Here is a 15,061-nt window from a genome sequence, read left to right as displayed (position 1 = left end):
GGTGTCCTTTTCACCAACCACTCGAAAGATAAACAAAACAAAAAAAACTAGCATTAATAAGATGCTCACAAACATTAAACAAGCGGGGAGGAGGTTTAACAAGCAGTTCGCTTGACGCTCAGCTGAGACCAAAGTAAAGCTTAAAACTAACGCCTTAAAAACTAGTTTCCTTACGCTAAATTTTATATACAACAAAATATAACAAAAAAGGAAAAGCAGAAAAACAAGGCTGAGATAAAAATAAAGCAAAAGCAATGCCAATTACGTTAATACATGATACCTTCCTCCCCGAAGAAAAAAAAAATTTCAGCAAAAATAATTTTTTTTTACAACTGTGGTATAAACAAACCTGTAAGGAAAGAACAATAAAGACAACCAATAACAGGCAAACATACAATACTAGAACAATAAACCTGAAACCAAATTGTGTTAAAATATCAATAGTAGAATATACCAAGAGAGAATACAAACCAAACGCTTTATATAGTAGCTTACCATTATTTTAAAGCTCAATGATAATACCATACTCTGAACCCAAAGTCAAAGCATGGCAAAAGACAGACATAACATAACAATACTAATAATTTAAACAGGATCATAACAGTCACAAATCCTCAAATCTAAGGAAACCATCTTACCTAGCTTAACCTAAATAAACTTAGACACACAGGCATACAGCTTAACCTACAACACACCAACAATATAGTTCAAAAAGTCATATAAATAAATCAAATCAAAATTCGTAGTATACCGGGACAAATCAATCATTCGTTAGGAATCATGAATCATTATAACATATAAGAGTGTATACCACTCATAGAAACCTTACAGAAACTTACTAAATCTACAAAACAACTCTTGAAATATTACTTAAACTATACTACATTCAAAAGTAATTTTTTCCATACAACCCAATTGGAGAAACGAGCAGGGCAGCGTACGAGAAGGATCAGGCAAGCACACTAAGTCCTAGAAAGGGCGTCAGGAATTTTATTGTCTGTCCCTTTTACGTGTTTAATAATTAGGTTGAATTCCTGCAGAAATAGGGCCCAACGCAAAATCCTCTGGTTGGTTCCCTTCATCCGCTCGATGAAAACCAAAGGATTGTGGTCCGTCCAAATCTCAACCGGAAAAGAAAAATTCGTCACATAAGGTTTGAAATGGTTAAGAGCGCGGACCAAAGAAAGAGCTTCCTTTTCATTGGTGGAGTAACGCCTTTCCGCCGCCAGAAGCTTCTTACTATAATAAGATACAGGATGAACACCGTCCTCCTTCCGTTGGAAAAGGACCCCTCCAATCCCGACATCACTGGCATCTACCGCGATAATAAAAGGTTTCTGAAAATCTGGGGAAGTCAAAATAGGGTTAGTAATTAGCACAGATTTAAGTTTATTAAAAGATTCTTCACACCGATCAGACCACAAGAACCTTTTCCCTTTTTCTAATAAAGTAGTAAGAGGTTGAGCAAGATCTGAGTAATTACGCACGAAACGGCGGTAATAACCCGTCATGCCCAGCACCCTTCTTACCTCTCTAACATTACTTGGCCTTTTCAAATTAATAATAGCCTCGAGGTTAGCTTGTTTCGGAGCCACCTGACCCAAACCAACCTCGTGACCCAAATAACAAACCTTGGCCTGGCCCAATTCGCACTTAGCCAAATTAACAACTAGTCCTGCAGACCTAAGAGCTTCAAAAACCTTACGTAACCTTAGCATGTGGGTATCCCAGTCATCACTATATACCACCAAGTCATCGATATAAATTTCCGTTCCTTCCAAACCACAAATTACCCTATTCATGAGCCTCTGAAAAGTACAAGCTGCATTTTCATTCCAAATGGCAATAACCTTACACTCGTATAGGCCAAATGGAGTGACAAATGCTGATATCTCACGAGCTCGATCGGATAATGGAACCTGCCAATAACCTTTCAAAAGATCCAGCTTAGTAATAAATTTGGCAGAACCAATCCGATCCAAACAATCATCAATACGAGGGAGTGGAAAAGAATCATTTTTAGTATTTTTGTTCACTTTGCGGTAGTCCACGCACATGCGGAACTTACCGTCTGCTTTTTTTACTAATACGATAGGAGAACTCCAGGGACTCACAGATGGTTGAATAAGGTCATGCTTCAACATGTACTCTATCTCCTTACTGACCAAATCCAATTTTACTGGATTCAGCCGGTAAGGACTTTGCTTCACAGGGGAAGCACCACCTACATCAACGTCATGATTTAAAATATTTGTTCTACCTGGAGCATCCTGAAAAAGATCTGAAAAGGAATAAATTAAGTTAAGCACATCCTTCCGTTTGTCAACATCTAAATGATCTAAACTACTTTGCAACATTTCCAAATTTTGCATATTTTCACCCAATGCATCTGAAGGAACCTGACACCCTAACTCATCTGAGTCCTCTGGAGCACATCCACTACCACAGACACAGGCTCGTACACGATCGCTAATGGATCACCTTGCTTACCATGATAAGGTTTCAGCCTGTTAATGTGAAATACTCTACACTTACGGCTTGAACCGGGGGCCTCAATTTCATAGTTAAACTCTGACAGTTTCCTCAGAACCTTCCAAGGGCCCTTATATCTTGGTTCAAGAAAACTATCTGGGTCCATACTCAACACCAGCACTAGCTCCCCAGGTTCAAATGAACGTACCTTTACCTTTTTGTCAAAATTACCTTTCATTACCGACTGTGATCGTTCCAAATTTTCCCTGGCAAATTTCCAAGCACTAATCATTTTACCCTTCAAGTCTTCCACAAACCTTCCAACTTTTATTTCACCCTTCCGGTTCGATTCGAGCATTTCAAAAACAATTTCCAATGGACCACGAACCTTGTGCCCAAATATCAACTCAAAAGGAGCTACTCCAGTAGAAGAGTTAGGGTGGCTCCTGATAGCAAAGAGGGCAAAAGGGAGGGCTTTGTCCCAATCACTACCATTATCATAACAATGTTTCTTCAGGACAGACTTGAGGGTTTGGTGGAATCTTTCCACCACACCTTGACTCTCTGGGTGATAAGGTACGCTGGTAATGTGCTGAATGGCCAGTTCAGCACACTTACCCCTAAATACCTTACTCGTGAAATTCGTCCCGCAGTCGGTCTGAATTACACGAGGGAGACCATACCTGGAAAAGAAATCAATAAGTTTTTCAAAAACAACTTTGGAAGTAATACGCCTCATAGGTATAGCTTCAGGAAAACGAGAGGCTCTATCCATGATAGTTAATAAATATATGAAACCTGTTTTAGTCTTAGGTAAGGGACCTACAACATCAATTACTAACTCAGAAAATGGTTCACCTATGACAGGTATGGGATGCAACGGGGCTTTAGGGATCCCCTGATTAGGTTCACCCATAACCTGACAAGTTTCACATTCTCTGATAAACTGCTTCACACTCAATTTAATTCCGGGCCACCAAAAATACCTAGCCAAGCTGTGGAAAGTTTTTAACACACCCAAATGACCTGAACAAAAATTGGTATGAGCTAATTCCAAAATAGAATTTCTGAATTGAGAAGGTACCACAATCTGTTCCACTCTACCAGTTTTATTCAAATTATCAGATGCGGGACGACTAAACCTATATAATAAGCCCCTTACAACTCCAAACCTAGGTTTAGTCAGATCCTCAACATCGCCCAAGTCAAAATCAAACTCATCTTTTTGAGCTTTAATAAAAGCAGCTCTGTTCCAATCAAGTTTCATATCATTAACTACAGTATCATTACCACTACTCTCTACTGACCCGGGCCTTACTACATCTAACTCTACACTACTTAACATTAAGTCATCATCATTATCCACATCAAGTAAACTAACAGCTTTTGCTGCAGACCGAGTAATTACAGCCACGGGACTAGCATTTACAGATAATAAAGGGAAAATCTCCTGTCCTTCACTATCCAGCATATCATTTCCCAGGATACCATCAATACCCGGGATAGGTAGACTATCCACCACAGCCAACTCAGTGATGCGATCATACCCTGGAAAAGACATGCGGACATTAACCAAAGGAGCCGACACAATCGAGTCTGGGAAACCTCCCAATAATACAAAATTTCCAGTATATTTCTCAGAACCATTCAGTGCCCTCTTCATGACCAACGACCGGGCAGAACCGGTGTCCTTAAAAAACTTCACCTGGACAACACAAGAGTCAAAAATCAATTTTCCAGGCCATACATATTTGTCATACTTAAGTCAGCAATTTGAGGATTAGGAGCATCAGACTTACTACTATTTCCTAAACTACCACTATCTACTACAGATCTGTCTACAGAACTACTACTTCTAACATTTGACCTATCATTAACTAATGCTACAGGACTTTGATTATCACGCTCTAGGTACCGCCTACGAGCATTACACTGGCTTTGGAAATGCCCTGGCTTATTACACCAGAAACATGTTCCTCTACGGCCTGATCCTCTGTTTCCATTATTATTGATCCTGTTATTTCCCCCATTTGGGAAGTCTCTATTAACAAAAACTCTAGGGGGAGGAGGACCTCCTTGGACTCTACCCATATCCCTACCACCTGAAAAGGAATTATTAACATTAATATTCTTAGAGATATTGGGAGTCAACAAGGGGGGTTCGACTCTCCTACCACCACTATGGGAGCGAGATGAGGGGTTATTCAAGACCTTATAATTAAAACTACCACTACCTGAACGGTGAGTCAACACAAACTCATCTGCTAATTGAGCGGCACTACTCACTTTCATGGCCTTTACCTCCTCAAGGTGGACCCTTAACTCCCTGCTGCAGGCCTTCTTAAACTCCTCAAGGAGCATCAGTTCGCGTAACGCAGCGAAAGTCACTACCTGACGACTTTTCAGCCAGTCGTCGAACTGTGCCTCCTTGACACGTGCAAATTCTACGAAGGACTGTGCAGGGTGTTTCATATAGTTCCGAAATCTGAGGCGGTAGGCCTCAGGGACCAGGTCATATGCTTTCAAAATCAAGCTTTTCACTTTTTGGTAGTCCCGGGCTACTCCCTCCTCCAAGGCATTGTATACCCGAATTGCCTTGCCCACTAACCTACATTGGATTAGAACCGTCCACATCTCTGTGGGCCAGGACAATCGGGTGGCCACACGCTCAAATGCCTTGAAGAACTCAGGGACATTTTGTTCATCAAATACAGGCACTAATTTAAGTGCCGCACCTAGATTGAAGCTATCCTGAAAATTTACTTTAGGGGAACTGGCCATATTGGTCCCCTGTAACCTTGCCATCTGCAAATTAAGGTTTAGCATCTGCCAACTCGTGTCGCCTTGCCCGCTCGTTCTCCTCAAATTCAATCTTCCTTAACTCAATTCTTTTGCAAATTAATTTGTATTCCACCTCCTCCTTGGAGTCACCCAAAGCATTAACAGGGGCCAGGGGTTCAACTGGCACAGAATTAGGGGGGGGGCAAGAAAGGATTATTTGACACATTAAGTAAGTTTGCAGGACCCTTATAAATGGTACCTGTACAAGGAGGATCCTCGAACAGGGTTAGGCCAGCTCTCACACTCACACTATCCTCTTCCAAATCATTTATACTACCTTCACCAATACTATCCATATCACTCTCCCTATCACTAACTAAATGCTCAGCCTCTGCCAAGTCCTGGTTGACCTTATCCCTAACCGCCACCAATATTTCCTTCTTAGTGTCCACTGACTTCAGTGGAACACCCAACCACTTAGCACACTCAATTAAATGCTTTTTGTTCAACACTGGAAAGTGCTTAAGGCAATCAGCCGACCCCAAAAACTCAGCTGGGTCAAAAATAAACTCTTCCATTTTAACACCAATAATTCAGGGGGGAAGGCAACACTATGAAAACAGTAACAAATACTGAAGCGTCCACCTGAGTGTCGCTCCACTGACCAAAATACCGGATACCCCGAGCTCTCTATCCTGTCACGGTCGCCAAATATGTTATGACCCTTGTTGGGCCAGGGTGCAAGTTCTTTTGCACAAGAATAGAGAGGACAGTGATCTTACCAAGTATCCAGATAAATTCAGTCAGCGGAGTCAAAAACACACAGAAAAACTCAACAATATTTATTAACAATCAAAGCAAAAGAATAATAAAGTCAGCCTTGTGACTATACCGGACACAACTTAGTCCTTACTACTCCCGTAGGAGTTCCTAATCACTAATACTAAACCCTAGACAGATAATATTGAGAAAAATACTGCATATATTAGTAAAATGGGCCCAACACCAACATAAATATAAACCAATACCTATAACTAAGCAGAAAGGAAAGAAGAAAGAGACCAACAGGGGGAAAACTTAATTCTCCTACCTACAATTATAAACTAAATCTTAAATATAAAAAATATCAAACATTAATAGATATATAATACCCACAAGAAATAACGAAAATTACAGCATCACTCGTGACAAGATATACACAGATTGGCATATATATATATATATATATATATATATATTATATATATATATATATATAAATATAAAAATGTACGCAAAGAGCTTCTCACACTGAATAAGGGATGAATGATTCCCAAATGATTCAGGCTAAACAGTTGCCTTGCGGTAGGCCGAAATACAGAGGGAGCCGTGATCTCTTACATCCACTGAATGCCACGTATCAGGCCAATACTCTGCTATCTGAAGGGCTTGCAGCTTCACAGGTCACCAATACCATGGGGAAGGAGTCTGTCGTGCTCCCGACCAAAAACACAAGGGAAATTCCCTACCTGGTAGCAACCGCCCTACTTGCACCTTCACGGGCCTCAATGCCCCCACCGCTGCAGCTCAGAAGGACGTCGTAGGCAAACACAGTGATGTCCCTCCCACGTCCACTCTGTCGGGATCCAGCGCCGATATCAGAGCCCGCAGGACAGTACACACAGTAAGGGGGAAAGTCACCGCAGATGGCAGAAATGCCCCTGCGCCTTCAATACTGACGACGACAAATCCTTCGAAGGACGATTAAGAAAAATATGCCAGCTGCACAACCATGCGGGGAGAATAGCGAGCCCGAACTGTTGTCGGGAAAAAGTTGCACCCTCCAATATCCTCACTGGTGTCCTTTTCACCAACCACTCGAAAGATAAACAAAACAAAAAAAAACTAGCATTAATAAGATGCTCACAAACATTAAACAAGCGGGGAGGAGGTTTAACAAGCAGTTCGCTTGACGCTCAGCTGAGACCAAAGTATAGCTTAAAACTAACGCCTTAAAAACTAATTTCCTTACGCTAAATTTTATATACAACAAAATATAACAAAAGCAGAAACAAGGCTGAGATAAAAATAAAGCAAAAGCAATGCCAAATACGTTAATACATGATACTCAACTATAATGAGATGAGTATATTTTTAGATAGAAAGAAGGCACAGAATTAGATGCTTACTCTTCTTTATGACCAAAAGGCCTCCTAACGAATTTCAGAAGATCTCGATTCAACTACTGTTTGTAGGAAGATTCTAGAGGCGTCACCCTAACAGTAGTCGAGAGGACTCTAGATGTGGGCGATAACAATGGTCTTAGTTCAATGACGATGGTCTCAGTACACTTGAGAGCATGAGAGCGCTCGCGCAGCCACAAAGGGGGTCAGATGTGTGCATCCAGCGACATTGAAGCATCAGCAGCATGTAAGCCCAATCAAAGCAAGAAGTCTATTCAAATATAGCAGAGCAATGGTGCAAGGTGGTGATCGCCACACTGATCAACGAGCAGTGAGAAATGGCGAGAACTACTCTACAGGAGAATCGAATGCAATCTCCTTTCCATCCAGACGAAAATATGTAAATTGCTTCTTAAACAGTCCAACGTGGCAGGAGGCAGATCAAATAACCGTAACACTTGTACATGAAAGTAAAGAGAGCTTTTCATGGCCAGAGTACAGATTATTAACAAATAACAACCTGCAGTGGGAGAAGTACAGCAACACAAAACTCAAATGAACTGATGAACATTGACAGTAATTATTAAACAAATGTTTACTTCAATGGAGCCACAAGATAAAACTTTAGTAGCCAATATTACAATATATAATTATATATATATATATATATTATATTTAATTATTTATATATATATATATATTAATATATCTATATATATATATATATATATATATAGTATAATATATAATACTATATATATACTATTTATATATATATATATTATTATATATACTATATATATGTATATATATATATAATATAATATAGTATAATATATATATACTAATATATATATCTATATATATATATATAGATATATATATATATGTATGTATAATATATCTATATATATATATATATATATTATTATATATATATATAATGTTATTGTATATTATAATCTCATGAAAAGTACTTATCTCGGTATCGCTGAGGATGAGCCTATAGAAAGGACTATTTTTGCAGAAATATTGTTTTAAAGATTGTTATAGTACACATGTTTCATGCAGCTTTCGTGGCTAGACATAATTTACTGCATACACACACACACACACACACACACACACACACACACACACATATATATATATATATATATATATATATATATATATATATATATATATATATAATATATATATATATAGCCACGAAAGATGCAATGAAACATGTTGTACTATTAACATCTTTAAACATAATATATCTACAAAACTAAGTCTTCATTATAGGATCATCCTCGCGATACCGAGATTAGTAATTTTTCATAGATTATCAATATACAGGATAAATGCAAGTAAATAAAAACAAAACAGGTGCATCAAGACTTATGTTGAAATTTCGCCTGGCCGTACAGTAATTAACAATGTGAAAATTTTTTCTTTGGGTAAAGTCATGAACGTGGGTTACTGAGTCAACATTTACTTATCTTGAAAACATATATCAACTATATACAGGCCTTAGCTTTGTACTACAGAAATTATAAAAGAGGTATTTTCTAAGCAAGTTATATCAAATATTGGAGCATTACCATGTATCCTGTTTATTCTTAATCCGGACATTTTAAACATGCTATTTTCGTCAAATACCAGTGTTCCTTAAATGTTCTTTTAAACTGAACAGTTTCTGAAATACCTTCGAAAAAGGGAGTCAGTGGTTAATCATCGTCGTTACAGAAAATATTTTTGGCCGTATTAAAAAGAATATATTCAGTTTTCTGTATTTTTATCAAGTCAACCAATGTGTATTTTCGACTATGTATTATTATTGTTATCATAATAATTATCATTATTATTCCTTAAATAATGGTTAGTTCAGCCGCGTTTATTTTGCATTGAAGTTTCTCTATTCTTCTTATTACTGACTTTTCTTCTGTATTCAAATTTACTATTAAAACGCCAAACGGGGGATTCATGTAACAAACGTGGTATTTTGTCAAATTGAATATATTATTCAAAATGCAGTAAAAATTAGATCATGAGCCTAATCGACAAAAGATACTAATTGACTCTTTCTCGATTCCTCTTGCTCAGGGGAGTCTGCTCCTCTCTATCTCTCTCTTTCTCTCTCTCTCTTTCTCCTCTCTTCTTGTAACGTTCGCCCTTAACCAAGAAGGACTTCGTCGGGCACGTGTTGTGGGACTGAAATTCTTCTGCACAGAAAGATTAAGCCAGCCTTATGCTGGCACGGGCTCTTGCTTCCAGCAGCCCGTAACTGGCGATGATGTAGTATTTTTCTCTGCAACATACTATTCGGCTCAATTTAACCACTGGGCCAAAAATCAAAATATTTAGTGGGGGATAAAGTGTTATAGAAGCAAGTCCCAGTAAGTAGGAGAGCGTGGCAAGGAAAGGATAAAATTTCAGTTACAGAAAAAGTTTGGGAATCAAAGTTCCTTGGGATGTGATGAATGTTGTAATGTGGTAAATGTATGACATTTTGTTTATACAGTGGATGGTTGTATGCCATTAGGTATTGCTCACTTGAGATTGGCTAAGGTGAGATGTTGCTCTTCTCTGTACCACCCGTTTTGATATCTGGAGAAGAGGAAAAAGGATGGGATGTTAGGAGGAGCAGATGCGGTTCGAATTGAACAGTAGGTGCTTGGGTTTGAAAATTTGAATAAGGTGAGGTTGTATACAGCTTTGCAGTGTCTCTCTGTCTATAGGTTTCCCTGAAAGAAGTTCGAAGACAACGATTATTCCTTCGATTTGCGCGCTCTTTTGGCACTGTCTGAGCTGTCAGAAGTGGAAGGAGAAGGTTGTGAGGGATGGGTCTGGGAAGGAGGACTGAAACCTTAGAGGTGGACGGGGGTTTAGGATTGGAAGATAGGGAAGGGGGAGGCTCTGTAGCACTAGACACTATTCCTCTGGGCACGGATTTGTCGTTGGCTATCTTGTGTAGTGCAGCATTGACTTCTTTTGGTAATTCCATCATAGTCATTCCATCTCCTTCATTTGGTTTTGGAGTGGTTTGTGAAGGTTTTGTGGGAGGTGGAAATTGAGCGGTTGCTTTGATCTTAGCAATTTTTTCAAGTCTAAACTTCCACTTTTTGTTCCATGCATGATGCTGAAGAGAACAGTTCGGGCATCTGCTTTCATTGTTTGGTGGGATGTGGTTTGCTGCATATACTACAACTCTTTGTGGCTGTGCAGCGGCTGCTGTGGTCTCCATATTTCAAGGGAGACTTGTTTGGGAATTTCTCCTTAAAAGATGGCGATGACCTTTCTTGCGGGGGTACCATATTTTCAAGTGTATCTTTTTGCATCTAGAATATTTTTCAGCTGTAGAATTGGGTCTAGAGGCAGTGTGACTGGATACCTGCAGATAACTGCTTGGTTGATTTTCTACATCGCTTCTAGGAGTTAAAAAACAGTATTGCCTCGAAGAATCTCTTCAGTGTCTCTGCTCTTTGGTTTAACAGACATCTTCAGGTTTGGATTTCATTTTTCCAATTTTGTTATCTAAGCATAGGAGGCTCTGTATTTTGGAAGAGGTGTAGATGGATTGATTGCAGGAGATTTGTTGGGAAGAAGGGAGGGCTCTTTCATCTCGAATTTATGTTTTTCTGAAGGCTTTCTACTTTTTACGAAGAATGGTCCATTCTTCAGTATTGAATTCATCTTCCAACACAGAAGGGGCAGGACTTGGTATTTCTGTTTCCATCACTTGAAAAGGTTTCAGTTGTACAATGCTCTTCATCAGACATCTCTTGATGGGAGTTGTCTTCACTGGAAAGAGATCCTGTAGATTTATTCTCCTCTTCAGTGATGGTTGGTGGTTGGATGGGTTTATGACAATGAGTCGACGAATCCATATTCTCATCAAAGATCAGAATACCTTATTCCTTGCTTATGATTTTCCAAAGCTTGTGACAGGTGAGGGCATGGGTCTTAATCACGCCCTCTTGTACATGACATGAAATCCACTTTGCAAGCTGCATAGTCATAACAATATATGTTCTAAGACATCCACGTATAGGGCACTGATATTGGTATACTACACTGGAATGCTTCAGGGGATCCCCTGCCGGGAGTGAAGGGTTGTTCCGCATTGTGGGGGTTTCTTTAAGCCCACATCGTGCAGGAAGGTAAATGAATTGAGGAGAGCGCCTGGCTCAAGGAAACACCATGTTTGTGTTGTGAACTCTAATTTTATTAAAACAACTTAACTCTTAAGTAAACATAATAACAGGTACATTGTGCAAAATTAGTTGCTAAATTCATACTCATAAATGTGTTGACTAGTAAATACCAAATACTAAATTACTTGTACTTCAATATACACTTCAAGTAAGAAAACAGGAGGAAACACTTAATAAACAAAAAACAGAAAAAACATTGGAACCTGAGTGTATGAAAGAAAATGGCAGTGCTATTTCAGGTATACTAAAGAAAACTTCTCTCAAGTAAATATGCAGAAAACTACCTTTCTAAATTCAACATTCTCCCGGCAATAGGGGACGAAGCCACCTATTAAAGAGCACAACTTGGACCTTATCTAAATTATATCTGACAGAAAAATCCCCAATGAAAATTAGTAGTGTTGTTTCACAAACTAACAATCACATTAAGTTTTACCTGACATGCACAACTGCATGATTTACAGTGACTATAAATCTAACTTAGTAGGGGGCTTAATTACTCTACCAGACTTAGACCTAGGAAGTACATCATCATCACTCACAGTATACATGGGCATTTGAGGATTATCACATACATCTCTATCAAGATCATCACAGGATGCATCAGCAGTAATCAAATCTTCGGATCTACCTACTTCTAGATCATACAATCTTTGAATGGGTCTAGTCACCTCTCCCCTTTTAGTTTTGATCCTTACACTTCTTACAAGTCCATCTTTACCTTTAAACACATCTACAATAACCCCAAGAGGCCACTTCAATCTAGGAATGTTATCCTCTTTTATCAACACAAGGTCACCCTTAGACAAATCACATTTCTTATTGAATCCTTTTACAACTTGAGGCAAATTAGTTATATAATTGTTACTCCAAAGTTTCCAAAAATGTTCTAGCTTCTGGTTTCTTACAACTTCTCTTTCATTCAAGTCCCTGGAAGTCACCTTACATGGCTCTACATTTATTAAGGATTTACAGTGTGAGGCTCGTCCTAGGATAAAATGTGAGGGAGTGAGATAGTGAATGGAATCAGGTTCATCACTCACATAAGTCAACGGTCTAGAATTAATACATGATTCTATTTCTACTAGTATAGTTTCTAATTCACTCTTACTTACATAGTTCAGATTTAGTGTCTTTCTCAAAGAAAGCTTAACCGACCTAATGAGCCTCTCCCACCAGCCGCCCCACCAGGGAGCACGAGGGGCTATAAAGTTCCATTTGGGAGCCAAGTGGCTATACATCCTTTGTACCTCATATTTAGCAGCTACAAAAGTCTTTGCATTTTCTGAATATATGATACTAGGTAAACCTCTCCTGGCAACAAATCTTCTTATAGCCAATAAGCAGTCAGACAAGGATAAAGATTCTGTAAGCTCTAGGTGTACGGCTCGTACAACACCACAAGTGAACAATAATACATAAAATTTCTTACTAGGACAATCGGCACAAAAAAGAGGGCCTGCATAATCTAAGCCTGTTACATCAAAGGGTGGAGAAGACTTTACTCTTTCTTTGGGTAATGGAGCCACAGGTTGACTGCAAGGTTTTGAATCATGCCAACGGCAACTTAAACATTCCTTCATTACTGTCTTAGCTAATCTCCTCATTCCTATAATCCAAAAGCTATTCCGTAGGGATGAAATTACAGTATCCACACCTGCATGCTTCAAAAACTCATGCTGAAATCTGATCAACAACTTAGCAAATTGACCCTTGGGAATTATGACAGGATGTTTAGTGTCATAGTCTAAGTTAGAAAACTCAAGACGACCCTTAATTCTTAATAATCTTTTATCATCTAGAAAGGGGTCAAGATTTCTTAATTTAGACCATTGAGGAATAGCCTTGTTACCTAAAAGTGCCTTTATTTCTACAGAAAACACTTCTCTTTGGATGCAGTAAATCAACTTCAATTTAGCAAAATCAATCTCTTCAGTAATGAGAGGGCCCTCCACTTTATTTTGACTAATTTTACAATTTCTGATAAATCTTAAGACATAAGCTGTAACTCTTAACACCTTGCTTAATTTACTGAATCGATCTAAATCTATCAAAGGGTTTTTTGGCACTCCTTGTACATTGAGACAGGCAACAGTGCTTTCTGTGCTTATTTCTTCTTTATCTTTAACAATTGTGTTACCTTCCCTTACCTGGTATAGGGTGTCTTTTAACATACTAGGCCCATAGAACCACATAGTACTATCCACAAGATTGTCCACCAAAAGACCCCGTGTTATCAGGTCAGCTGGATTGTCCTTACTTCCACAATGTTGCCAGCAACTTGGAGGTGTTAACTCTCTGATTTCCTTTACCCGATTAGCTACAAATATGTCCTTCTTATTACTAGCATCTCCTTGAATCCATGACAAAGCAATGGTAGAATCTGTCCAACACCTAACTCTAACACTGTTATCTAGGTTAAGGGCGTTCTTCACAAAGTTGACTAATCTTGAACACAAAAGAGATCCCATGAGTTCTAACCTCGGCAATGTAATTGTCTTTATGGGTGCAACTCTTGACTTAGAGGATACTAATGACACCTTATATGAGCTGTTCTCCACAGGTACTCGCAGGTACACACAAGCCCCATAGCCCTTTTCAGAAGCATCGCCAAACCCATGTAGCTCCATATGACTAAGCTTCTCCCAGGCCTTTTGTGGAAAATAACATCTATCTATCTGAAAATTCTTAAAATGTTGACTACTAAGAAGCCATTTCTGAAACTTATGCTTCAACTCTGATGGCATTTCTTGATCCCAAGTCAGACCCAGTTTCCAGAGTTCCTGAAAAAGTATCTTGCCGTACATAACATATGGACTAATTAATCCTAAAGGGTCAAAAATCTTAGCTATCACACTAAGGATGCTTCGCTTAGTAGAGACTACTTCTACAACAGAATCTGAGGTTATGCCATCAAAGGAGAAACTGTCCTGTGAGTTACACCACTTAAGGCCTAATACAGTATTACATCCATCAGAATTTATAAATGGTACCTTGTCATATAACTGAGAAGTAATCAGCAAACTATTTGACACAAGCTTTGTAAGGTCCATACTAGCATCAGCAAAAATGCTACAGGCTTCACAAAATTTATCAGCTGCTTCTACAGCAAAATCCGCACCACTCAACCAATTGTCTGTATACATGTTAGCCTTCAAATCTTGCACTACACTAGTGGGGGGATACTTATCCAAATGATGTTTGATAGTGGCATTTAACAGAAATGGGCTCGGTGTTACCAAAGGGTACACGTGTGAATCTCATGTGCCGTATTGTACCATCGTCTCTTGGCCACAAAAATCTATGAACATCTCTGTCTTTCTCTTGTACACTAATTTGCAGAAATGCCTTTCTTATATCAGCTGTAACAGCAATGGGCCAACGACGAAAGCGAATGAGCACCTCAACCAAGTCAGGATTGAGTGATGGGCCTGAGGACAAACA

At 38.9% G+C, this 15,061-nt stretch overlaps 1 protein-coding gene across 1 annotated transcript; it reads right to left on the bottom strand.

The window, feature by feature from the left end:
* Positions 1-12,084: 12,084 nt before the first annotated feature.
* LOC135211427 (uncharacterized) lies at positions 12,085-14,763 on the bottom strand. The gene has a single exon (XM_064244737.1). It carries the CDS (start codon positions 14,761-14,763, stop codon positions 12,085-12,087), a length of 2,679 nt encoding a protein of 892 aa, XP_064100807.1.
* Positions 14,764-15,061: the final 298 nt, after the last annotated feature.

This window comes from Macrobrachium nipponense, chromosome 4, assembly GCF_015104395.2.
Source record: "Macrobrachium nipponense isolate FS-2020 chromosome 4, ASM1510439v2, whole genome shotgun sequence".
Lineage (NCBI taxonomy): Eukaryota > Metazoa > Arthropoda > Malacostraca > Decapoda > Palaemonidae > Macrobrachium > Macrobrachium nipponense.
The sequence above is the reverse complement of the archived record's forward strand: the minus strand, read 5'-3'. Positions and strand labels throughout refer to the sequence as shown.

Bases quoted from the DNA above. Each gene is read 5' to 3' on its own strand.
- LOC135211427 (XM_064244737.1), bottom strand. From the start codon at position 14,763: ATGTATACAGACAATTGGTTGAGTGGTGCGGATTTTGCTGTAGAAGCA.